The sequence below is a fragment of the Sus scrofa genome, chromosome 7 (genome assembly GCF_054392235.1).
Source record: "Sus scrofa isolate SSC_HxYL_T2T_F1_AM1 chromosome 7, Sscrofa_HxYL_maternal_Yorkshire_Landrace_v2.0, whole genome shotgun sequence".
NCBI classification, from domain to species: Eukaryota; Metazoa; Chordata; class Mammalia; order Artiodactyla; family Suidae; genus Sus; species Sus scrofa.
The window spans coordinates 131,544,288-131,570,536 of record NC_139389.1 but is presented as its reverse complement, the minus strand read 5'-3'; the positions used below and the strand labels follow the sequence as shown (position 1 = coordinate 131,570,536).

At 51.9% G+C, this 26,249-nt stretch overlaps 1 protein-coding gene across 7 annotated transcripts in view; it reads left to right on the top strand.

Annotated features, from left to right (window-relative positions):
* The window catches only part of SETD3 (SET domain containing 3, actin N3(tau)-histidine methyltransferase), a 74,366-nt gene that overhangs the window by 18,949 nt on the left and 29,168 nt on the right, over positions 1-26,249 (top strand). For all 7 annotated transcript variants that reach the window (XM_001925288.6, XM_005666437.4, XM_084970163.1 and 4 more), the window contains 2 exons: positions 2,516-2,588; positions 3,388-3,644. In XM_001925288.6, the coding sequence (XP_001925323.1) occupies positions 2,516-2,588; positions 3,388-3,644 (330 nt within the window). The remainder of the gene's footprint in view (positions 1-2,515; positions 2,589-3,387; positions 3,645-26,249) is intronic.

Sequence of the window (26,249 nt, the reverse complement as noted above, 5' to 3'; positions counted from 1 at the left end):
GCCTGCAGCCCTCGCTCCCGCTCCCCTCCGCGCCGCCCAGCTGCCCGCGGGGTTTCCTGCCTGGAACTGGGCTCTCAGCCAGAGACTGGGGCAAGTCAGATTGCGTTTATTCCTCTGCCTCTGTTAGGAGAGCACAGAACTTGCCTCCCAGGCTTTTGTGGTTTGAATGAAGAGGAGGGTGTGGGCTCAGGTAGCTTGGAGGGAGGGCACCCAGGACCTGGTGATGCGCTGGCCCTGGGTGGGAGGCGGGATGGGCGGGGGCGGTCCAGGATGTGGACCTGTTTTCTGGAATGGATCGTCGAGAGGCTGGAGGCACCACTTGCTGAGACGGTAGCAGAGGAGGTGACGGGAAGGGGGAAGAGAAATACCCATGTGCCAAGGGACAGGGGCCTCTTCTCCACTCTCGGTCCTTCCTTCCAGATGAAGGGAGCGGCAGCCCCCCCGACATTCCCGGGCTCTCTCTGCCCCTCGCACCTGCCTCTCCCCGAGAGGAGGCCTGACCACTGATGTTTGGGGAGAGGGAACTGGGCCTGGCCTTTCTCTCCGTGGGAGCTGGTTGCCACATGTGTTCATGTCCCCGCGCTCTTGCCTCGCTGGGAAGTTGACGGGATGGGCCACACGTGGGGAGGCCGCCGGGGCTCCCGGCCTGCCTGTAACCAGCTGGGGGAGCCTGTCTAACTCTGGGATTCCGTAGGTGATGTTTCGGGTGGCCGTCTGTTGTGTTCCTGGGTCTCCATTCGTCCAGAGGTTGGGTGGAGGAAATGGATGTTATTTATTTGGGTCCCTTCAAATCTCCAGTAACTTTTTTGGTCAAGTTGTAGTTTGGGATACACTTCAATGCTACCCTGATAAGCCATGCACCGGTGTATTAGATACCCGTTAAATATCTAGTTTATGACTAGTACCTTGCTTATGTTATAACAAGCTTCCAAAAAACCAGGGTTTTTGCCTTCGTGAGGCTTATGCTCTATAGTTAGGGACACGATACATAAAAATAAATAGACGTAGGTAAAGGCAAGAGCAAACGAGGTCACACGTTTTTCTCTCATGTTGGATGAGAAGCATCATTAGCGCGGCTGCTGCCCAGAATATCTGAGCTGTGGTCTGGCTTCACTATGGGCATGGCTTTTATTTTTAAAATTAATTATTTATTTGGCCGCAGCATGCAGCGGCTTGATGTGGGATCTCAGTTCCCAGACCAGGGATTGAACCCAGGCCTCAGTGGTGAAAACACCAAATCCTAACCACTAGACCACCAGGGAACTGAGCTTTATTGGGGTGTAATCACTACACGAAGTCGCACGTATGTGATGTGTACACGGTGATGAGTGTGGGCACATGCGTGCCCTGTGGTGCCTCCACTGTCAAGGCGCTGCTGCCGTGTGCATGTCTTAAGCAGTGTAGATACACACACAGCAGTTCCTGGAAAGAAACAGCTCATGTTTTTGCCGAAATAGTAAGATGATAGTTTGGGATGCAGTTCGTAACCAAAATATGTCTTAGGGCTTGTACTTTCGTTGGTAACTAGGTGCTTTGAGGACAAGCGGGCAGAGGAAGGCGCGTTCGTCCAGCTTTGAAATCTCACTAGCAATTCACACTGGCACGTTAGGGTTTCTGCTGGAGGTAGAATTTTGCTTTGTTTTTAGAACTTAACGTGAGCACAGCAAAGAATAAACACCCTTGTTTCTATCCCAGATTGTTATATTTGCTTCAAACTAAAGTTGAAAGTCGCCTTTTGGATTTTTCTTCTCAATATATATAGTTTTTCTTTGGAAATAAATTTTTTCTTTTTTGTCTTTTTAGGGCTGCACCTGCGGCATGTGGAGGTTCCCAGGCTGGGGGTCCAATCGGAACTATAACCGCTGGTCTACACCACAGCCACAGCAAAGCTGGATCCGAGCCACGTCTGCGACCTACATCACAGTTCACGGCAACGCCAGATCCTTAACCCACTGAGCTAGGCCAGGGATTGAACCTGTGTCCTCATAGATGCTAGTCAGATTTGTTTTCACTGAGCCATGATGGGAACTCCAGAAATAGGATTTTTTTTTTTTTTTGTCTTTTTGCAATTTTCTTGGGCCGCTCTCACGGCATATGGAGGTTCCCAGGCTAGGGGGCTAATTGGAGCTGTAGCCACCAGCCTACACCAAAACCACAGCAACTCGGGATCCGAGCCGCATCTGCAACCTATACCACAACTCACGGCAATGCCAGATCCTTAACCCACTGAGCAAGGCCAGGGATCGAACCTATTACCTCATGGTTCCTTGTCGGATTCGTTAGCCACTGATCCAGGACGAGAAGTCCGGAGAAATAGGATTTGAATCCATGCCTCTGCTCATTTAACTTCAGCATAAATGTCTACATTTAAAAATATTTGATAATTAGCAATGAAGTGCCTATAGGTAACCTTAAGATGTATTTCCTTGTGATTGGATTTCTGACCACAGATAAAGTTGGATTGAAAATTGTAACGTGTTTTGGTGATACTGTTTTCTTATTTTTTTCTTCCTAGGCAGAAGAATTATTTTTGTGGGTTCCACGAAAATTGCTAATGACTGTTGAATCTGCTAAAAATTCAGTGTTGGGTGAGAGTAATTTCTGTTTGTTCAAAGCAAAGCAAAAATGGTAAAAATATATAAAATTTCATTTTGTGGAGCTAAGGACCCTATTTGGTTGTTTTGTCAACTTAGTGAAATATTTCCCAAATCCCCATGAAGTGTTTTCTCTGCTCTGACATAACAGAAGAATGTTAAAAGACAGAGTGCCTTACTTTAAGTGTTCCAGGACTATCAAGTTATTCCTATAATTTTAATCTGTGGGGGGGGGGTTGGTTTTTTTTTTTTGGTGGGGTTTTTGTTTTGTTTTTTTTTTTTGGCTTTTTAGGGCCACATCCTCGGCATATGGAAGTTCCTAGGCTAGGGGTCGATCAGAGCTGCAGCTGCCAGCCTACACCACAGCCACAGCAACTCCAGATCCAAGCCATGTCTGTGACCTACACCACAGCTCATGGCAATGCCGGATCCTCAACCCACTGAGCCTAGCCAGGGATCGAACCCTCATTCTCATGGATACTAGTTGGGTCCGTTACCATTGAGCCCCAAGGGGAGCTCCCTTAATCTGTGGTGTATTTTTTTTGCCGGCCTATGCCACAGCCATAGCAATGCCAGATCCAAGCCATGTCTGCGACCTGCACCACAGCTCACAGCTACGCCGGATCCTTAACCCACTGAGCGAGGCCAGGGATCGAACCTACAACCTCGATTACTAGTTGGATTCTTTTCCGCTGCGCCCGGACGGGAACTCCCCCTTAGTCTGTGGGTTTTGAGGGAACGCTTTGTAAAGCAGTTTGTGGATCTCACGCCGTTAACTTCCGGGTTAATTCAGGGCCCTTGTACGCGCAAGACCGAATTCTTCAAGCCATGGGCAACATCACACTGGCCTTCCACCTGCTGTGCGAGCGCGCCGACCCCAACTCCTTCTGGCAGCCCTACATCCAGACCCTCCCCAGCGAGTACGATACCCCCCTCTACTTCGAGGAAGACGAGGTTCGCTACCTGCAGTCCACGCAGGCCATCCACGACGTCTTCAGCCAGTACAAGAACACGGCGCGGCAGTACGCCTACTTCTATAAGGTCATCCAGGTGAGGGCCGGGTCTCTGGTGAAGGGTGGGGAGGAAAGGGAGATCGAGGGCTTAGACGGTCCACTTAAACATTTCGCTTTCGGAGGTAAAAGGCATCGCGTCCGCTCTTTCCGTTTCGGCAGAAATAGCGCGTGAAACGTGGTTTGAATCCACCTGACCTCCCGAGTGTCCAGGTTTCACACAAGCAGCAGCTCTTCCTAAGCCAGGAAAGGCGCTGCGTTTTTCTGACGGCAGAGGTTACCGTGAATTTTAGAAGCTGTGCACGCTGTCTGATGCCCACGGATGCCCCATGTCTAAGTTTTCCAAGAAAATGACAGTCCGTTTGTGGGGTCTTCATATATATTAGTAGTAATAGAATGATTTTGTTTTTGAAAATGTACTGTGCATCACATATATATATATATTATATACATATCATATATATTATCATGTATATATATGATATACACATATCATATATATTAGTAGTAAATAGACAATGTCTATTTTCGTATACATTAGTAGTAAGTAGACAATGTCTTTGTTTTTGAAAATGTACTGTGCATCATACTAATTCTCGTTTGTTCTAAGTAAATTGTCATCTGGAAACCTCTGTAAAGTGGTGGCCATTTGAATTACACCTGACTGTTCCTGGCCGGGTCCTGACAGTTGAGGCAGCTTCTCTTCCTTTCCGGCTGAGCAGCCCTTAGCTGGTCGAGGGCCAGGGTCACTGTTCCCTCCAGAGCTGGGAAGGGGGTGTCTCTGCCCCCTGACCACCCCCTTCTCATTTGAACCAGTGCCTGGGCTGCTGTGCCTGCGATGCAGCAAGTGGGAAAACGAGCTGCTCCTGTTGCCTTTCCTTTGAGTGGCTCGATAACAGACACTAGGCTTGATTTCGTTTCTCCCTTGATGGTCGGTCTCTGCTGAGTTTTATTTGCAAGAAGTGGTAATCTCATTTCCTTGCCTCGGGAAATGATATTTTTCTGTTCATCATGGAACTCGACCGCATGCTTACTGCACGAGGATATTACTCTCAGGACTGTATCCCAGCCCGCCAGGGTTCAGTTCCCACAGCATCATTTGGTGCAAGTCTCTGTGCTCCTGCTTCTTTCCCTGTAAAATGGGGTAGCACGGCCCCTGACTCCCAGGGCTGCTGAGTGGACGAAAGGCCTTGATGTACGCGAGGCCCCTGGTGCAGCAGCACTCGCCATAGAAATGCTCCGTTTCTGTTACTGTCTTGTGTTGTAATCCTTCAGGCCGGGTGGTTTGGTTGCTTGTCTTTTATTGTTTTAAATTGCTTTTTCCCCATCGCTGCAGTACCTTCTGCTGGTATTTCTTTTTTCGGCTGCACCCAGGTCAAACAGATGTTTCCAGGCTAGGGATCAAACCTGTGCCACAGCTGTTACTTGAGCCACAACCGTGATAATGCCAAATCCTTCCCCTGCTAGGCCAGCAAGGAACTCCTATGCTGGTATTTCTTAACTTTGCCACTAAAAACTCTCATCAGCTAAGGATCGTAAACAGTATTCCTGCAAGACTAAGGCCTAGAGCCAGGGGCCCTTCTTGAAACTCAAAAGTGCTTCAAAATCTCATGCTTTTGTTGTTATTGTTGTTAGTTTTTGGTCTCATGTTTTTAAGTATTAAAGATTCACGCATTTCTGTTTGCTATAGTGTAAAAATTGTGCGAGATGACTTCTAAGTCAGGTTGGCATTGCTGGAAAACAGTGCAGATTCTCCCCTGCAGCTGCTGTGCAGCCCTGGAAGCCACATTCCAGCGGGGGAGGATGGCTCCACAGTAGTAAGTGCTGTGAGCCTCACAGTGTGGTCGGTCTGGGGCTGTTCCTTTCTAGGGTTGCACCCGCGGCATATGGAAGTTGCCAGGCTAGGGGTCTAATCGGAACTGCAGCTGCCGGCCTACACCACAGCCACAGCAATGCAGGATCCAAGCCGTGTCTTCAACCTACACCGTAGCTCATGGCAACACCGGATCCTTAACCCACTGAGTAAGGCCAGGGATCGAACCTGCATCCTCATAGATACTAGTCAGGTTCATAACCCACTGAGCCACAGGGGGAACCCCTAGGGGCAGTTCTTTCCCAGAAAAAGAAAATGTGACAGTTGTGTAATATTAGTAAAAATAGGTAGATTCTAGAAGGGATGATTACAAATGGAAAGCACATCAGAATGAGCTTTTGCAGAAAATTTCTTAATCAGTGCTTTGATTTCAGAGCCTATTGGTAAGTCAGGAAGAGAAAGACAAATAGCATATGATATCACTTATATCTGGAATCTAATATACAGCACAAATAAACCTTTCCACAGAAAAAAAACTCATGGACTTGGAGAACAGACTTGTGGTTGCCCAGGGGCAGGGGGAGGGTGTGGGATGGACTGGGAATTTGGGGTTAATAGATGCAGGCTATTCCCTTAGGTATGGATAAGCAATGAGATCCTGCTGTATGGCACTGGGAACTATATCTAGTCACTTGTGATGGAGGACAGTGTGAGAAAAAGAATGTATATGTGTATGTGCGACTAGGTCAGTTTGCTGTACAGTAGAAAATTGACAGGACCCTGCAAACCAACTATAATGGAAAAAATAAAAATCGTTATTAAAAAGCAAGAGCCTATTGGGATAGGAGCTCCAGGCAGCCCAGAGTGAGATGTATATTTCCGTGACAACCCGGGGGCACGGGCTGCAGAGTGGAAGGGTTTGCCTGAGAATTCCTAACAAAGCCAGATTTAAGTGAAAGTTATGTTTTTAAAAATCATATTTCGGGGGAGTTCCCTGGTGGCACAGCAGGGTAAAGGCCTGGGTTTGTCACTGCTGTAGTTTGGGTTGCACCTGTGGTGCAGGTTTGATCCTTGGCCCCAGAACTTCTGCATGACTCAGGTATCGCCAACAAGGAAATCACGCTTTGAGTCTAGCTATTGTTCTAGTTTCAGGCTGCTGCCATCGCTCATAGAACTTTTCAAGCATAATTGAGAGTAAACACGAGTGTTAACCTCGTGCTCCTGTTTTTCTGTTAAGTCTTGTGTTTTCTCACCTTAGTACCAAACTGTATATCTTTGCCCTGCTTTTCCAGGCTCGGATGTCGGGCTTCTCTACTCCTTTATAGTACATAGATCACTTCATCTGTGCTGTCAGGCGGGAGTGAGTGTGATTATAGCAGTTCATACTGAGCGTTTTCAGCACAGTGACCCGCCAATGTATATATGCTCTCGCTCTCGCTCTCGCTCTCTCTCTCTCTCTCTCTCTCTCTCTCTCTCTCTGTGTGTGTGTATATATCTATATTTGGCGTTATAGCTCTTAACCTTCCTCAGGGTCCTGGGAGCCCTCTTCCCAGAGAAACATGTATGCGGGCCACTTCCCAAACCCCGGCGTATTATCCAAGGGCCCAGATTCTAGAACCTGGTTTGTGATTTTTTGTTATGACTTTGAATGTAAAGTCATTTTCCTGGGGCTTGTACCAAGCTCCGCCTCTGAATTGGCACCCATTCTATTCCCTCTGAGCTGATGGCTGGTTTGAAGGTCTGCCAGCCACGGCTCTGGCCACCGTCTCCTGGTGCACCAGTGGTGTGACGTAAGCCCATGGGGCCGTGTGTCTGAGGGCCATTTCATCCCAAGTCCCTCGGGGAGGGGCATGGAGAAGTGTTAACAGCTCAGCCTTGCGTCTTGCTTCAGGCTTCAGGGTGTTTATTCTAAAAGAAAAGCAGGAGTTCCTGTCATGGCTCAGTGGTTAATGAATCCGACTGGGAACCATAAGGTTGCGGGTTCGACCCCTGACCTTGCTCAGCGGGTTAAGGATCCGGTGTTTCTGTGAGCTGTGGTGTAGGTTGCAGACGCAGCTCAGATCCCACGTTACTGTGGCTGTGGTGTAGGCCGGCGGCTACAGCTCCGATTGGACCCCTACCCTGGGAACCTCCATATGCTGAGGGAGCGGCCCAAGAAATGGCAAAAAGACAAAAAAATAAATAAACAAACAAAAAAAGGAAAAGCAGCACTAGTACCAACTTTTACTAAATATAAATTGCTTTCGGTAAATATTTCTGCATCCCTGCAGTTCCCGTCGTGGCTCAGTGGTTAACGAACCCAGCTAGTATCCATGAAGACATGGGTTCAATCCCTGGCCTCGCTCAGTGGGTTAAGGATCCAGCGTTGCCATGGGCTGTGGTGTAGGTCGCAGACCGCCTCGGATCTGGCTTTGCTGTGGCTGTAGTGTAGGCTGGTGGCTACAGCTCCGATTCAACCCCAGCCTGGGAACCTCCATATGCCGCGGGCGTGGCCCTAAAAAGACCAAAAAAAAAAAAAAAAATTCTCTGCATTGCATTCTTTATTTTAAAACTCTCTGTTTCTGTTTGTTTTTGCCTAAGAATTAGAAAAATAATTTCCTGTGCTCTTTCCTCCCAGCATATTTCTTGGTCAAGGGCTTTTTAGCGCTGCACGGGTGGTTCAGATGGCTTTCTGTCTGTAACCTGCTGCACCGAGTTGGTTTAAAAGTCTCCCCGGGCCTCTGCTGGGTGTCATCTGTGTAGCGCTTGGGCTTTGAGTCTGGAAGGTTTTCACATTCCTCTGTTGTGTCCTCCATTGTGTGTATAGTGTGTCCCTCGGGTGTCAGCAGGCGATAGTTTATAACCAGAAGCCTCAGCCCCGGGGGGTTTTGTGCGCTACCTGCATTAGGATCTCCCACCTGCTGTGAAACATTATCCCGCAGCTTCACGGTTGAGAAATGTCAGGACCCAAACTCAGGACACCAAATTTAGACATCTCGGCTCCGCCAAATGTTAGAAAAGGCTGGTGGGGGTTGAGAACCTGTGTGGTGGTAAAATTTCCCTCGCTTTGTGAGGTGGGGCCCAGGGAAGGAGGAGGGGATTGATGGTGGGAGGCAGCACCTGGCCTTTAAAAGCCTTGCAGAGCTTTAACCTGTGCAAATACACCTGGCAGACCAGGACATTCCAAAGTTGAGCTCTGAGGTGGGACTTGGACGTGGGAACACGTGCCTCATTTTGTAATCGAAATCAGTGGGGACAGAAGTAGAGTTTGGCTCCACCCCAGCCTCGAAGCGGTGCGACCGTGTGAAAGTGAAGCACATCATGTCTTGACTTGACGACGTCTCAGCCATGTCGGTGCAAGAGAGACAGATGGACCCCAGGCACGAGCTGTTTGTCTGCTTGGTTATCCCGTCTGGTGGGCCAGGCACTGCCCTGCGGGCTACTGGCCTGTCCCAAGGTTAAGCGCCGTCTTGGGATGTACACAGTCCCTGTGTGGCTGAGCCAAATAGGGTGCTCTTTTGAGTAAATTCGAGGGGCCGGGGTTTACCAGCGTGGAGGCAGCTCCGTGATTCGCCGAGTCTCCCGCCCATCTCGTCGGTTCGGGGGCTTATCCCTTCCCCCTCGGGTCTCCTCTCCTGCGCGGACTGAGGCTGAGAGGCCCGGGGAGGGGCTGCTGATGGAGAGACTCGTTCCTGCGTTAACAGCTGTGGATTTTAGGTCGGCGGCAGGCATTCCTCCCGCCGCCCGGGGGCAGGCCGTGTCGCAGTGGCAGGAGGTCGCAGCAGCCACACTCAGCAGCTGCTGAAAACAGGGCCCGCCCAGCGGCAGAGGGAGAAGCTGCCTTGGTTCTCCCCTGGCAGTGGGGGCCGCACATGGGTTGCTGTGCCACTTCTTGCTCTTCTCCTTGTCCCTGACAGAGCCACCCGAGAAGGACACAGGATGTGAGTGGCCCGAGACAGCTTGACCTCTGTTTTCCCGAGCTCCCATCTCCATAGAGAGATCTGAGCACGTATGAGGCCTTCGGGAGCGAGCTTCAGACTGGAGTAAAAAGCCCCGGGTGTAGACGTTCTCTGAGATCCCAAGGCCCTGAGACCCGCGGGCCGTCTCCATTGGCCCCGATGCCGGGGTGGGAGCGGGTGCCTGGGCGGCGCCGTGGGGAGGACGCGCCAGGTGCTTGGTCTCTGCTGGCGGCAGAGGCGGCAGGTGCTCCCGGGTCAGGCGAGTTACGCTTACGCGAGGCTTAGTCCCCACGTCGCTTCTCCCTGTTGGCCCCTCCTCTCCGTCTGGAAACCTGTTTAAGGGTCTTGCTTCCCAGCTAAACCACTTGCTCCTCCTGACCTTGGATTCGCTGCGTTGTCTTTTTTGCTTTCAACTCATTGTATCCTCTTGATTCTTTATGAATTCATTCAGCTACTGTTTATTGAGGCTCTCGCAAGGATGAGGCGAGTGTCTCTGGGGACACAAAGATTTATTTTGAACTTTTTATTTTGAAATAATTTTTAGACTTACAAAAATGTTGCAGACATAGTACAAAGTTGAAAGCCTGGCTTTGGGCACTGCCACCTGGGTACCTGGCCACTGCCCTCACACCCACTGTAGTTTGTTTGTTTTTTGTTTGTTTGTTTGCTTTGTGGGGCCCCACCCGTGGCATATGGAGGGTCCTAGTCTAGGGGTCTAATCGGAGCTACAGCTGCCAGCCTCCACCACAGCCACAGCAGTGCAGGATCCAAGCCGTGTCTGCGACCTACATCACAGCTTGCGGCAACACCGAATCTTTAACCCACTGAACAGGGCCGGGGATCAAACCTGCAACCTCACGGTTCCTAGTTGGATTCGTTTCCGCTGTGCCACGATGGGAACTCGGTGCCCACTTAAGATTTTTCCTGCAGGCACATGTGTTCCAAGCCTGACACTGTTGTTCTCCACCAGCTTCCTGAGGATGTCATGACCTCTGCTGGGGGCGGGGGGCGCTGCAGAGCCCAGTCAGAGGCCATGGTGGGGGTGAGAAGGCACTTTGGTGGTGGGAGGTATTGAGGTGAACTTGGTTCCGTGGCGATGGCTCAGAGTGGAGATGCAGGACGTGATGGGGAGAGGGGGATGGCCTCTGATCTCAAGCTGTGTCTGGAGTCGGTGGGGCCTCTCCCTGTCCCGTGGTCCTGTTCTTTGCTGGGTGCCTGGGGCTGGCCTGACCGGAAGGTGGACGTGACTCCTGAACCCCTCGTCAGGACCCGGGTCACTAGCTGTGGGGACAGGGCCGCCCTGTCTGGGCTCTCTCAGCTCAGGCCTTAGTCCCGAGAGTCACCCCGCGAGGATGGCAGCATCGTCCACCCTTTGCACATGAGCAGTGGTGATGGGGCGCCTGGCCCGGCAGAGCAGGCGGCCAGACCAGCCTGAGCAGGGCCAGCGGGACACAGTCTGTCCCTGTGGCTCTTGCTGGTCTTACTCTGAGGACAGAGAAGTGCTGTGGTTTTAAGGGCAGAGCAGTGTTGTTTAAAAACTCTCTTGGGCTCTTGATTCCCAGAAAGCTGGGCCTGGCCTTGCTCTCAGCAGGGCCATCCCCTGAGCCTGCTCGGGTACCTGCTGGGGTTCCTGCCAGCTCCTAAAGGGACCCCCTTGCAGCCTCAGCCTCGCTCTGTGCAGAGGTGGGAGAGGGTCGGGCGTGGGGGAAGCCACGGGCTGCTAGCATTTCCTGCGCAGGCGCGAGGCTGCCGGTGGTCCCCCCACCCCCCTTATCCTCACCAACTGGATTTTTAATGATATAAAAAATAGAGAAACACTGGAACTTAGGACCATCCCTGTGGACGGCCGTACTCTCTGGAGAGTTCTGGCCCCTTTGTGGTCTCTGTTAGAGCCTCAGGCTGCCTTGCTGAGCAGCTCTGACCTGCATCCTTGCTTGTTCCGAGAGCTGACCTTGAGGACTATGGATTTGGGTTAAATGTGTGTGAGTGCTGCCCTTATCGTGTTCTTATGTAAGGTTTCTGATTCCATAAATTATTCCTTCTGAACATGTATCTAGTTCTCACCACTTCTAGAAACAAAGGCTGCAGATAGATCATGTTTGAAAGTCTAATTTATGTTTTTAGCTGCTCTCTTGTTTTGTACATTGTTGCAGAGCTTCAAATAGATACAGACTTCCCCTCGTGGGAATCTAGGGGTCTGTGTCTCTTCTTCTATCTTTGCCAGTTTTCCTTGCAGCCGCCTTTGAGGGACTCAAAATGAAAGACTTTTCCCCTGCATTTCTGGTTCTAGTCGGGACAGCCGTACGTGGCATCTCATTGGTGGCCGCACGTCTCCTTGGTAAATAAGGGAGGTTACCGTGCTGGGCCTCCGTACCCAGCGGGGAGGCTGGGCAGCCCCGCGCTCCATGTCCTCCTGTAGCGGATTCCCAGGTCAGATCTCCGGGCCCCCGCGTCGCCGGGTGACTCCTGGCTCCTGCCCTGGCCTGGCCGCTGGTCCCCTCTGCCATCCTCCCGTGAACACAGCCTTCCTCCCCTCCCTCATCTTGTCGCCCGACCGAGGTCCCGAGGTCCCGGGCCTCTGGGGAAACACTTTCACCTGCTAATCAGAGTTCGGAATGGAGGACCTGGAGAGGCGCTGCGCCTCAACGACCCTGTCTCCTGCTGCACAGGGCACCCGGTGCGCGCGCGTGCGCATGTCTGTCTGTCTGTCTGTCTTTCTTCCTGATGGTGGAAAAGGCATGGCGACCAGACCTAAAGGGGCAGGAGCTTACGTGCGCATCCTACTCAGGAAGGAAAAGGAAGTAGCATTTATGGGGGTGCTGGCTGTGTGTCCAGCACAGGGCTCGCCTTTGATTCCAGAAGCTGCCGCCTTCCCATTAGAACCTGAGACAGATTCAGCAGAAACCTCTACACCCAGGCCCAGGTCACGGTGGTTTAATCTGATAGCCCAGCGCTGGGCATCATCTCATTTGGCAGGGGGTAGGCTGAGAGGTGAGTCAGGACGGAAGCCCAGCCTGACCCTACAGGCTGTTTTTTCCGCATTTCTCTCCTCTGGGCAAACCCGTCCTCTTCACAGTTCTTTCTCACCCCCTCCAGCCCCCACTTTACCAGTCCTGGATTTTCCCCACAAATCTGATCCATGGAACTTTTTTTTTTTTAAAGGATAATTTTTATTTTTTTCCATCATAGCTGGTTTATAGTGTTCTGTCAATGATCAATGGAACATATGGGAAATACAAGTTTAAAAACAAAAGAAGCTTCAAAAACCAAAAAATCTTTCTAAAAACCTGCTTTTGTTAGCCCCCTAAAGTCTGCATCTGGTGATGAAATTCCTCATCCTCTGGGATAGGATTTTTGTGTTTTATTTTTTGCTTTGCTTTGAGCGTGTGTGATGAGGTGGGAACCTGCTTCTGTCTTTTGAGACCTTGGCCAAGCGCCCTATGAGAACCCGCTTCCGAGTGAGCAGACTCTGCAGCCACTCCCGCTGGCTGGCATCGCCGCCCCAATTCTGGCCCTTGCTTGCAGAACTGGACTGCTTCTGCCACTGCTCTTGACCTGGGACATCATGGTCTGGCCGCAGCCATCCCAGGGCCACTCTTTGTATCCTCCTCGCCTTCTCTCGGGAAGAAAAGCAAGAGGAGGAAGTGTGGAGACAGTAGAGGAAGCTGCTTAACGTCAGCGATTATGTTGTGAATGGATAATTTGTAGTCGAGTTGGGACGGGGACCTCTCCGCAGCTGACTTTCCGTCCCCGCTGCCTTTGAGAAGCAAGCGGAAGCGCGGACTGAGCTCAAGCTCAGGTGAGCCTGAGTGAATCCTAGACCTGCGTGGAGCGAGCAAAGGAGGCTAGTGAGTCTTCGTGGACCGGGAACAAAGGCTCGGCGTGTTCCGCTGCCCTCGTTTCCTAAGGTGCTGTTGATTAGACTCCGCCGCAGTCCAGTCTAACTGGCCTCCTTGGACTGGAGAGCCTGCGTGTGGCTGGGGCTTTGCTGCTGGACTGGAGGGAGGACGTTGGCTTTCTGCGTTTGCAGTGCGCGCTGACTCTGCCTGTGGTCTGTGCCGGCCCACCCTCTGGGTGGGGCACTTAGTGCTTCCTTCTGGCCCTGGTGGTTGAGACCAGGTACCACATCTTCTACCACAGTGGAAACTCATTCCAGCCGCATGTTTCTGCTGGGCACATTATCCAAAAAATTGCCCATGCAGTATCACTTTTAAAGTAGTTTTGTGGGGTTTTTTGTTTGTTTTTTTTTTAGGGCTGCCACCAAGGCATGTGGAACTTCCCAGCCAAGGGGTCAAATCAGAGCTACAGCTGCCGGCCTACACCATAGCCACAGCAACAGGGGATCTGAGCCGCATCTTTGACCTACACCACAGCTCATGGCAACACCGGATCCTTAACCCACTGAGCGAGGCCAGGGATGGAACCCACATCCTCCTGGATACCAGTAGGGTTCTTAACCTGCTGAGCCACACTGAGAACTCCTAAAGTAGTCTTGTTAATAGCAGCTTCTTCCCATCCATTCTGCACCCAGCTTGCTAGCTTTCTTAGGAGTCAGTACCGTATAGAAGAAAGAACAGATCCTCAGTCTGAGCTTGTCACCCACTAGGCGAGTCTGGTCGGGCTAAGTTGGAGTCTGAGTTCCCTTATCTGTAGAGAGGAGACGTGGGTACCTGCTGGCCAGGCCGCGTGAGAATTAAGGAGGTAGCCCTTCTGCGGGACCCAGTGCACAGGTGGGTACCAGCCCTGCAGAGACTCAGTGGGGTGGCCCCGCCCTCCCCAGGACCGTCCTTTGGTCTCTGCTGGACCATGGTCCCTGCTCGAGGCCCGCTCGTACAAGGCAGCCCTTCGCAGTGTGAGAGCCGCCTCGAGGGCCTCTCCTTGTGTGGAGGCAAAACAGGCCTCCTTGGAGCCTTCATCTTGGAGTCTTTTCCTGACTTTCAGAGCAAAAGTGTAGATTTCATCTTCTGTCACAAGTCCTACCCACCCCGTCCCCCAGGCTGGGGCATCATTCAGCAAACGCCTCGCTCTGAGATGCACCTGCTTGGAGTCAACGGTTTACAAAGTTAATCAGAGGTTTGCGTTCATTGGCCTATATAATTAATTGAGTAAAAAGTGGGGTTTAAGGGCATAGATTTAAAAAAAGAAAGAAAATCGTGGAAGTTCAGAGAAGGAAGAGTCTGTGCAGCTGGAAGTTGAGGAGGACTTCTTTGTGTTTTGTCACTGACACAGGAGCAGAGGCCGTTGGAGAAGCTGATCTCAGGGACAGGCCCTGGCCCTCACTGCCCTCTGACTTCACCTTTGCCCTCATTTTCCCCCAAAGCACATCAGTAGCTGACAGCATACTGTATTTTCTTTTCTCTCTCTCTCTCTTTTTGTTTTTGTTTTTGTTTTTTTTGTTTTTTGTTTTTTTAGGGCCGCACCTACGGCATGTGGAGGTGTCCAGGCTAGGGGTCAAATCAAATTGGAGCTACAGCTGCTGGTCTACACCCAGCCACAGCACCAGCGGACCCATAACCTACTGAGTGAGGCCAGGGATTGAACCCACATCCTCACGGATACGAGTTGGGTTCGTTAACTGCTGAGCCACGACGGGAACTCCCACTGTGTATTTCTTCATTCGTTTGCTTGTCTGCCCAACCGGAGTGTCAGCACCCCGGGGACGGGGGCTTTGTCTCATCCTCAGCTGGAAGGTGCCTGACACTTAGCAGGGGCTCACTTGTGGTTTGTTGAGTGAATAAAGCCAGCAGCCAGTAGCCGAAGCAGCAGCAGACAGCATTTCATAAAACCGGTCAGACCCTGGGCATTAGTTTGTTCGCTCCTGTTGCCACCCAGGGCGCAGGCTGCCTCCTCCTCGCCCCCCTGCAGAGCAGACGCCGGCCTCTCAGCAGGCGGCGCAGGCTGGGTCTCAGGGTCAGGTCAGCCCCAGAGCCCTGTCTCCCCGCAGGCCGCGGTCCTCCGGCCCTGCTCAGAGTGCCAGAACTCGGGCCGCAGTCCTTCAGTCATCAGTTCAGTTCCTCCGCTGGAACCTGCAAGGCATCGGGAGCCAACTTCTCTTCTGTGTTCGCAGCTTAATTCCCTTTTTTAAAATGGGAGTGTTTCCTGTTTCCTGTGCTCAGACAGCTTTCTAATTTTCTGTGGCTTGTAAGAGATCGCTAGCAATGACTGTGGCCACATGTACCAGTTCTTTCTGTATTCACGGTCACGGGCGTGTGTGTGTGTGTGTGTGTGTGTGTGTGCACGCGCGCGTGTGTTTAGTTTTTGGTCTGGAGTGATTTGACTTCTTTTAAATGGCTGTGCTGGAGTTCCCACTCCAGCAGGTTAAGGATCCAGCGTTGTCTGTGGTGGCACTGGTTTGACCCCCAGCCTGGCACAGTGGGTTAAGTGATCTGGTGTTGCCTTGCTGTAGCCTAGGTGGCGGCTGCAGCTCAGATTCGCTCTCTGGCCCGGGAACTTCCATATGCCGTGGGTGCTACCAAAAAAAGGAAAAAAAGGGAAGAAAGGCTGGGGCTTTCTTGCCATCATCTCTCTGACCGTGATTCATGTTCCTTCCAGGGATGGCTGACACCCAGTCCAGGCCACATCCTTGTGCCACAGGTCTCTCTACAACCCCACCCCCACCCACGCCGTCTAGCCCTGGGTGCCACTGCTTTCCCCTCATGCTTGGGATAAACTCCAAAGGTGGGGCTGCCGAGGCGGCCCCTCCTCCCCCTCCCGCCGAGTCCCAGGTACCCCTTGTCACTGCCGTCCCCTCCCCTTGGCCCCTTGGCTTCCAGCAGTTCCCCGCCTGCACAGCTTCCCCGGCCTCAGGACTCTGCCCTCTGCTCCAGTTCTGTGCGTGGCTGCCTCCGTCTCAGCCTGCTGGTTTCAGCAGACGCCGAGGTTCCGGTGAGGCTTGCCCTCCCCTCAGAGTGGTTCTCCCGCCCCTGCTAAGTTAGTGTGTTAGTCAGGACTCTTCGGAGAGAGCCACTAGGGTGTATATAGAGGACTTATTTGGGGGAATTGGCTCCCATGATTATGGAGGCTGGCAGGTCCAAAATTTACAGGACAGGCGAGCAGCCTAAGGACCCTGGAACGAGCAGGTGTCTCAGTTCAAGGCCAGAGGCCAGCTGCTGTGGACTTCCCTCTTGCTGGGGAAGGTCAGGCTTTTGTTCTAGTCAGGCCTTCACCTGACTGGGCGAGGCCCACCCGCCCAGGGGAGGGCAGCCTGCTTTACCCACAGTGCGCCAGTTTGAGTGCTCAGCTCTTCCGAGAATAGCTTCACAGAAACATCCAGGATAAGTTGACACATGAAGTCCACCACCACAGCCACATGCTTTCTGTTTATTTATGTATATCTGCTTATTACCTGAGTCCTCCCTCTCTGGAGGGGTTTTACTCTCCAGGCCGCAACGGGGCCCTGCTGCCGGCACAGGGCCCGGCACACGGGAGGCTCAGGTAGAGCTTGTCCAGTGGGGAGCCCATGACCTGCCAGCGCTCCACCTGAGTCCCGGCCAGAGCCCGGCCTGTCCTCCGCGCCCCAGGCCCTGTCCCCACAGACCTGCGTCCTCCCAGGCGGGCAGCTTTTTCTGGCTTGGACAAGACACTCGTCCTGATGCCATGTCAGAGGAGCCGTGTACGCGCCATCACTGCCTGTGGCTTCGGTGGCATTGGGCACCCGTGTTCTAGCCTTTCTTCCTCCCTCTTTCAAGACATGAAGCTCTAGTGGGGGAGGGTTGCCAGCCCCCCTGCTTTAGCAGGTGTCCTCACGGGGCTCTATGCTCTCTGGGGTGCCTGTGTTTTTCTCTCTGTGAAAAAAAAATACTGTCTGTATTTTCTAAAAGATCGGGGGCCATGAAGTGTGCTTCGCAGCAGTTTCCTCCTGTCTTTGTCTCATTCCTGCCCCGCCAGGCGCTCACGCCCCGAGGCGGGCTTCTCTGCAGATGTGCTCTGAGCCACTTTTCCTCACCTTCTCCCCACATCTCCCTTCCAACAGTCCGCTCCAGCCGGGGCCTCCGGACTGTGCACCTCCGCGCTCTCTGTTGCTCCCGTGAGCAGCCCCTCCTCTGCGTGGGGGTGTGCGGCCTCCTGACCCTGTCCCCCGACTGTTTGCTCCCAGGGGTCCCTGGGGATCACTGGGTAGCTCCACCTCACATGTGACTGCAGCCGAATGCCTTACGATTGGCAACAGTTTAAGCCTGAATTATATTTTTGGAGAGCTGTTACCCTTAGGCCCACCTGCGTTCTTTGACTAAACCTCAAACCTTGTCCCATGTTATGATTTGGGTAATTTTGTCCTTTCCCAACTCGGTTTTATTCTTTCAGCTTAAAAGAAAAGGTTCTATAAACTGGTAATTGAAAACATGGCCTGGATGCTGTGTTTATTTTTATTGACATTCAGCATCATCAGGAAAAGATTATAATAGTATTCATTTAAACTTTTTTAAGTCGAATAACTACCTTTTTAAAAATTTACTTGTTTATTTTTGCTCTTTAAAAGGCCTCACCCACGGCATTAGAAATTCCCAGGCTAGGGGTCGAATCGGAGCTGTAGCTGCCAGTCTCTCCCAGAACCACAGTAACTCAGGATCTGATCTGCATCTGTGACCTACACCACAGCTCCCGGCAACACTGAATCCCCAACCCACTGAGCGAGGCCAGGGATCGAAGCCGCATCCTCATGGATACTAGTCAGATTTGTTTCTGCTGCTCCACGACGGGAACTCCAAATAGCTGCCTTTTTAAAATCTCTTCTAGGAGTTCCCTGGTGGCCCATTGGGTTAAGGATCCAGCATTGTCACTGCTGTGGCTCTGGTTGCTGCTGTGGGCATGGGATAGATCCCTGGCCCAGGCACTTTTGCATGGGGTGTGGGCAAAAAACTCTATAGCGTTTTACTGAATGCTGGCTTCCCCTCCAGTTCCGTGGTAGTTGCTCTAAGGAGATAGAAAAGTCATTTCATGTCCTTGCCTTCTGCAGGTTTATGGCAGCGATGGGAGGAAGACAATGGGTGGGAAATATCAAAGAGCAGGAATGTAAACAGAGGCAGAGGCTGCTCTCTGAGCGCCACGATGCCAGGGCTGTCAGGCGGCACCTGAGTTGGGGCTTGAACGGGGATTGTCTGGTTGAGGGTGGGAAACACCATCAGCCAAGGCGTGGAGCTGGGGGTGGCAGGGCGTGTGCTGAGCAGGGGTACAGCTTATGTCCGGTGGAGGCCACAGCCGCTGGAGCGGAGGGGAGTCCCTTACGGGTTCATGGCAGGGACCGGCTCCCAGAAGCTTGGCCTGCATCCCCCTGGGGTGCCGCAGCTTCTGCGGCTCAGGCCAGCGTGGGTAAAACGGCTGCAGCCCATAACTGTGTTTTATGACACCTGCCTAAGTGGCTCCAACTCCCTGAGCCTCAGTTTCCACAGTACAGCCTACCCTGTCTCACAGCTGTGATATCTGGGGGTAAAATGTGTTTGTTTAAAACTTAAAGCATTCCGTTAACATAATTAGCCAGAAGCTGGATTTGAGGACTTTGGGGGATGCGAAAGTTCCTGTCGGGTACGGAAGAGGCAAGAGGATGAACAGAGGAGTTCCCCTTGTGGCTCTGCGGTAATGAACCCAACTAACAACCCATGAGCACTCGGGTTTGATCCCTGGCTTTGCTCAGTGGGTTAAGGATCTGGCATTGCTGTGAGCTGCAGTGTAGGTCGGATCTGGCATTGCCTAGGCTGTGGCTTATGCTGGCAGCTGTAGCTCCGATTTGACCCCTGGTCTGGGAACTTCTATACGCAGGTACGGCCCTAAAAAGACCAAAAAAAAAAAGGATGAAACAGAAAGGCCTGTTCACAGGAGCTTGGGTGGCGGGTGTGGGAAGGGGGGAGGGGATGAGGCCGAAAGAGGCAGGAGCCCCCCTGAGGGCCTTCCGATGTCCCTGGGGTTCGTCTCCTGCCTGTGATGGGGGCCTGGGGAACAGAGTGATCACATGGCCCAGGTTTGTTTGCTTAGATAACCTTGGAGCAGGGAGGCCAGAAGGGCAGTTACCCGGAGGAATGTGAGAAGCAAGCGCCTGCAGGTTGAATTGACAGAATCTGGTGACAAGCTGGCTGAGAAGCTTTTGGGAGGGAGTTAGCTAAGGGTGATTTCGAGGTTCCTGGAATAAAGCGGTTTTAAGTTTACTTTCTCCCTCTAAACTGACTTTACCAACCTTTATCTAACCTTTATGATTTAGAAAGGACACTTTTCGATCCTAAATTTCTGGCGTATTCTAAGTTGTTTAAACCAAAAGTCATCTTGTAACTGAGTTTTCGTTCAGACAGGTTTATTTTGTACTTTGGAATATGTATCTCAAGGAGGAGTCTTTTGTATGCAGAAGTCAAGCCTGGAGCAAATTTTTATTGTGAAATTATAAGCTCGTGAAAGGGAAGGTTTTAATGGAAGTGCTCACCCACCCTGAACCGTAGTGACACTCACACAATAGCACGTCTGAACGAGAAGCTGTCAGACGAGCAGCTTTCCATTTAAATATATCAGTGATTTCGAGACTGTCTCTAATGAGTTTTAAAATCTTTGTGTCAGTCTCATGTTTTTTTCCTTAAACGCTGGGAAGTCATTTAAAATTAATAAGCCAGTTTTTATCTGATGGCGTTTACATCAGACCTGCCGCCACCGTCTTGGCGGTCCTTGCTCTTATGTGGGCGTCTTGTTAGTCTCACGTGGGTTCGTGGTCATGGTCGCTAGAGCCAGAGGGACAGCGGCTTCGGGAGAACAGGCCAGTATGCTAACCGGAGGGACCGCCTGGCCACCACTGCCGCGTCACCTGAATGTGGGCAGCATGGTGACGAGGGCCCTGTTTCAGTCGCTGCCGATGGAGATAGGAGACGAGCATCCTTGAGTTGGTGAGGTGTTGGACCAGGGTGTACGGAGGACTTAGGAGATTCAGTCTCTGTCCCTGTCACTCATACGCACACGCACAACACGCACACCCCCCCCCCCATGTCGCACAATCGCACAGAAGTGGCGCTGCATCCCAGCCTGTCCCCCGTGTCGTCCAGCCCCCCGATGGGAGAGGAGCGCTACTAGGCACTGGGGCTGCAGAGCCGGCCCGCGGCTTCTGGCTTCACGGAGCTCTCTGCCCAGCGAAATCCGCATCCAGCCCCGTGATGGAAGAGCAGGGGAGGGGCCCCGGCCCAGAGGCAGGGCAGCTGCAGAAGGATCGGGAGTCCGGGAGCCTTTCCAGAGGCTGACCCTGAAGAAGGTCCAGAGCTGGCCACGGAGAGGGCAGAGGGCACAGCCTGGCCACTCAGCGTGGCTGGAGCATGGGGTGCTTGGGGACAGAGGAGGGAGGGGAGGGTGGCGAGAGACAGGCTGGAAGAGGAGGAACAGAGCCAGTGTGTGGTAGCACTTCATTGGAAGGCGGCTCTGCTCCCACTGTTCCACCATCGCTACTGCAGTGGCGCTTCACTGGGGGCCAAGGGCGCATTAAGCACGCGCACTGAAGCCTCACGACAGCCTTCTGGATCTGGCTGCGTTATTCCCCCTTGAGAGGTGAGGAGACCGAGGTGTTTGCTGGTCTGTCTGTCGCGGGACTTCAACTCATCCCTGGTCAGCAGTACACCAGGGCTCAGATTCCTACCCGAGTCTGAGGGCTTCATCCTGTAACCGGGGAGTGGGTCCCTCAGTCCACGAACTCCGATGCAGTGGGGCGCACTCAGCCCTGCTAAAGGGAGGCACCACAGGGCCAGGGGCACCTTGATCCGTGAGTGCTGGCGGCCAGCAAGGGCTCGGTCACCAGTTCCGGAGGAGAAGTACACTCCCGAGCAGACTGAGTCGGCAGCGTGAGCACGATCGGACACAAATCTGGACTTTCGAGTGTGTGGGTAGCAGTAGTTTCTTGAACTGGCTGTGGCCCAGATCAAAGTTGCATTAAGAAGTCATTCTGAAAAAAAAAAAAAAAAAAAAAGGAGTTCCCACTGTGGCACAGTAGAAATGAATCTGACTAGGATCCATGCAGACAAGGGTTCAATCCCTGGCCTCGCTCAGTGGGTTGAGGATCTGGCATTGCCGTGAGCGGTGGTGTAGGTCACAGACTCTGATCCTGATTTGCTGTGGCTGTGGTGTAGGCTGGCATCTGTAGCTCCAATTCAACTCCTAGCCCGGGTTGAAACTTCCATATGCCCTGGCTGCAGCCCTTAAAAGGCAAACAAAAAAGAGGAAGAAGTCATTCCAAGCCAACCCCACTTCCTGTTTTTCTTTTTAATTTAAAGGAAGTTCTTAATCTCAGCAAGACCCTCATCCTGGGGCTGGGTTGGAGTGGCTCTGAATGTGGCCAGAGAGGTGACTTTCACTTTCAAGTCTGAGCCATCTCATTAACCCATGCGTGTGGACGAGAAGAAACTGAGACAAATCCTGGTTCTTCCACATCTGTGCCCGTAGCCTTTTATGTCAAACAAAACTGTGTGCATTAATTATCAGGCGCTTTATATGGAATACTTTACATATAGAACTGAAGTTTTGGTGTTTGGTGGTCTGAAGGCAATACTGAAGCAGGAAGAAAATGGCCTGGTATGTGCAGAACTAAAGATTTTTTTTCCTTTTCCAACTCAGTTATTAAGGACTTGATTTAGAGTTTTTGTTTCTGTTTTTGTTTTGTTTTGTTTTTGGGGGGATTTTTCTGGCTGCACCTGCAGTATGCAGAAGTTTCTGAGCAGGGATTGAACCCATGCCATAGCAATGACTCAAGCCACAGCAGTGGCAACACTGGATCCTTAACCTCCTGAGCCACCAGGAAACTCCTGCTTTTGTTGTTTTTGAACTTTCAGATTATAACCATGATGAAAACTCCTGCACAAAAGATGCAATTTATAATGTAAATTGACTCTAAAGTGTGATTTATTTATTTTATCTATTTAATTTTTTTTGCCGCACCCATGGCATATGGAAATTCCTGGGCCAGGATTTAACCTGTGCCACAGCAGTGACCAGCACTGCTGCTAGTGACGACTCGGATCCTTAGCCCACTGCACCACAAGGGAACTCCTCAAGTGTGCTGTTTCATTAGACTATTTGATGGTTCCCAGTGTATAAGCATTATGATCAGACATTTGCCAGAAAGGAGGAAATTTGTTCGTTTTCCCACAGTAGGTCACGTGTATCTCCTCTTGTCAGGTCTTCCTTAAAACTGACCATCTAGTGTTCGGGTCCTAGTAGAATAGGATGTGGGGCTGTAGGACAGTTAGGAGGAGAAAATACTTTGAGAAGTGAGGTCCTCGAACCATGTGGACAGCTGTTCTTCAAGAGGACGGCAAGGACAGAAGCGTTGTTATGAGAACCTTTCCGTTTTTAATGGTCACTTGTAGTATTCTTATGTCAAAATCTAATTTTATGTCTTTTTTTTTTTTTTTTCATCTTTTTAGGGCCGCACCCACAGCACATGGAGGTTCCCAGGCTGGGGGTCAAATCGGAGCTACAGCTGCCGGCCTACACCACAGCCACAGCAACACCAGATCTGAGCTGTGTCTGTGACCTGCACCACAGCTCACAGCAATGCCGGATCCTTAACCCACTGAGTGAGGCCAGGAACCGAACCTGCGTCCTCATGGATACTAGTCAGATTCGTTTCTGCTGAGCCACAGCGGAAACTCCTAAAATCTAATTTTATACGAGAAGATGGCTGTTGGTGGTCAGATGAGGAAAACATCGCCTTGTCCAGTGCATGTCGTAGGCTGGTAGCTGCTCTCTTGTTGAACCCAACGCTGGCAAGGGGGTCCGCTGGTCTATGGTTAAGACGCTTCGCTTTTGCTTTAAAGTCCTTAAAAACCCATGGTGCTGTCTTAGGGCAGTACTGGCTCCCCTTTCCCTGTGTGAAAGGTGCTCATTTGGGATCGGCGCCTGGGTTTGAGTCACGGCTCTGCCTCCGGAGAACCTGGGGATGGCAGGTGTCTTAGCCTCAGTTTCCCCATCTGGTAATGGAGTGTCGGTCACGGCCTTACGTTGGTCCTGGGAGAATTAAGTGAGACGTGTGAGAGCCCTGCAGAAAGTTCTAACCTTCACAGAAATGCAAGGCACCCACTTTGTGGGTCTGCACAGTGTTGTTTTGTACATTTCTTGCTAGGATACGTGTTTTATATACACTTTTTTTTTTTTTTTTGCTTATTGGGGCTACACCTGTGGCATGTGGAAATTCTCCAGCTAGTGGTTGAATTGGAGCTGTAGCCACTGGCCTACCCCACAGCCATAGCAATGCCAGATGCGAGCCATGTCTGCGGCCTACACCCCAGCTCACGGCAACGCCGGATCTCTTAACCCCCTGAGTAAGGCCAGGGAGCGAACATGCATCCTCATGGATACTAGTCAGGTTCATTATCGATGAGTCACAGCAGGAACGCCAGGACATGTTGTATTTATACAGAGACAGCACTTGAGGTCGGGTGAATGGATCTTGCAACGCCTCCGCCTCCTAGCTGGGCGACCTAGGCGTGTTTCTAGGGGACATGGTTTCTTTCTCTGTGAATGGCAGTGGTGATGGTGCCCGTCCTCTGGGGCTCCTGTGAGGTTTAAACTTGTTAACGCTGTAAAATGCCGGGACACTGGGTGCGCCCAGCACATAGTAGGTGCGCAGTAATTGTTCATCATTGTCTCACTGTTGGCGCAGCCTTGGTTTGGACAATGATGGATCGAGGACCTGCCTCGGCTAGGCCCGTTTCTGCACAGACTGCCCAGTCTGCTGAAAACAGGTGTGACAAGTTCTATTTTTGTTGTCGTTTTAGGACCACACATGCGGCACATGGAGGTTCCCAGGCTAGGGGTCCCATCGGAGCTGTAGCCCCCGGCCCACACCAGGGCCACAGCCACGCGGGATCCGAGCCGTGTCTGCGACCTACACCCCAGCTCACGGCAACGCCGGATCGTCAACCCACTGAGCAAGGGCAGGGACCGAACCCGCAACCTCATGGTTCCTCGTCGGATTCGTTAACCACTGCACCACGACGGGAACTCCTGCAATAAATTCTTGCCGTGAAGGTTTGGTCCTGAGCCCCGTGACGCTGAGTAGGGGTGATGGCCGTGGAGGACCTGCCCTGGGGAGAGAGAGCCGTACGTGCACCGACGCCGCATCACCTGCATCTCGCTGCTCGGCAGACTCAGGAGTTCAGTTGCTCATTCCTGAGTCACCTGCTTAATTTCACTGATTTCTTCAGTGGAGCCATTCTGAACCCCTGAGGGGCTGAAAACAAACTTTCTGCGATTTTGTTTCCACAGTTCCTTGCCTGATGTTTGACACATGATAAACATCTGTGGAGTTAATGTTAGTTATCAGTTATTTGCAGGTCAGGTCCGGAACTATATTAGAAATCCTGAGAAACCGTGCTGTGGCCAGAGTTAGAGCGCTCTAGGTTTCTTCAGAGGAAAAAGTAACGTGGCCGAGTCTTGGCCTCTGCTGCCAGAGGCCTTTTTGAGTTTTTTCTTTCTTTTTTTTTTTTCCCAGTGAAATTATTTTAAACATGAGAAACCATGCATATGTATAGTAGACAATATTAGAAAACGCACAATAGCTTAGGGAGGAAAATTAAGGTTTTATATATCCTGTTTGGCAGAGTTTCCGTGACCCAGAGCCTTCAGCAGGCAGATCTGGACAAAACGGGGGCCAAAACCCCTTGTGTGAAATTCAGCTTCTCTGAGGCCGCACTTTGCCACTGTTGGCTGGTGTGTGCATACGTCCGGGCGAAGGGTGGAGGGGATTGATCAGACAGCAATGATATTTGCCATCTCCTTCGTGGCAGCTCCTGGATTCAACTCAAGGGGGCACAAGTCACCCCGAAACGTGTTAAAAATGGCGCTTCCTGAGCGCCCCTCTCAGGGCCGTAGGTCTGGGCTGCAGGCCTGTGCCGTGTCCCCAGAGAGCAGCGTCTGGACCATGGGACTCTGGAGCAGCTAAGAGCTTGCTGTTGGAGCCTGTCCAAAATATCTTACCATTTCCTTGTGCGTCACCATTTTTATGGGTTTTATGGAACGAAAACAGGTGTATGGAGTTGAGCAGACCAAAATAAATCCCTAAGCATGGGAGGTGGGCCTTCTGGAGGCCTTCAGATGGCCCGATTTTCATAGGTAACAGTGGAAATTAAAGAGCCTCAGATGGGTTTCTATATTGGACTTGACTCTGTTGGAGACGACCAGTGTGGAAGCAACTGGTTCCCACATCCTGACTAGCCCGTGTCTTTGTTCAGAGTGGACATATGTCTCAGGGAACCTGCGTCTCTCCAAAGCCGTACGTTCAGGATGGAGAGAGAGTGTTAGTTTTCAGATGACGGCGGGAATGCTGAGTGCGGAGTCGGGAGGAAGGGACAGATCATCCCAGCACACGGGTGATGCCCGAGAGCGGACCGGAGGCCGCTCGCTCTCAGCAGAGCCTCCTGCCTCCCATCTGAAGGGAGTGGAGATGCTTTGTCTTCCTGCCGTTGCCGTGGCTCCTCTCCCGCCTCCTCAGAATCCCCTCTCTTCACCCCCCCTGCTGTGGCTCGCCTTGCTTCGCTCTCCCAGACCAGCGCCTTCCCTCTGCTCTTGGTAACGCAGTGCCCTGCGTGCCTTCGCAGTGTCCCTGAAGTCTCCATCCTGTGCATCTGCTGCCCTTTTCCTAGTAAATAGGTTCACTTCCTCTTTCCTAAAAGGCAGAAAGGCGCTAACACGTACTGCAGACACGCGTTAGAGCAGCAGCTCCTAGCCTGTCCTGACGAATAAGGTGTGTGTGTGTGTGTGTGTGTGTGTGTGTGTGTGTGTGTGTGTGCGCGCGCGCGCGCCTGTCCTGACGAATAAGGGGTGGGGGGGTGGGGGGGTGGGTGTGTGAGTGAACTTTTTGGAGAAATACTCCCAGGCCCGCAGCGGTTTGTTTGTTATAGGCTTGACCCCGTGCCACTTGTTCTCCCAGTGGGTGGGGCTCCAG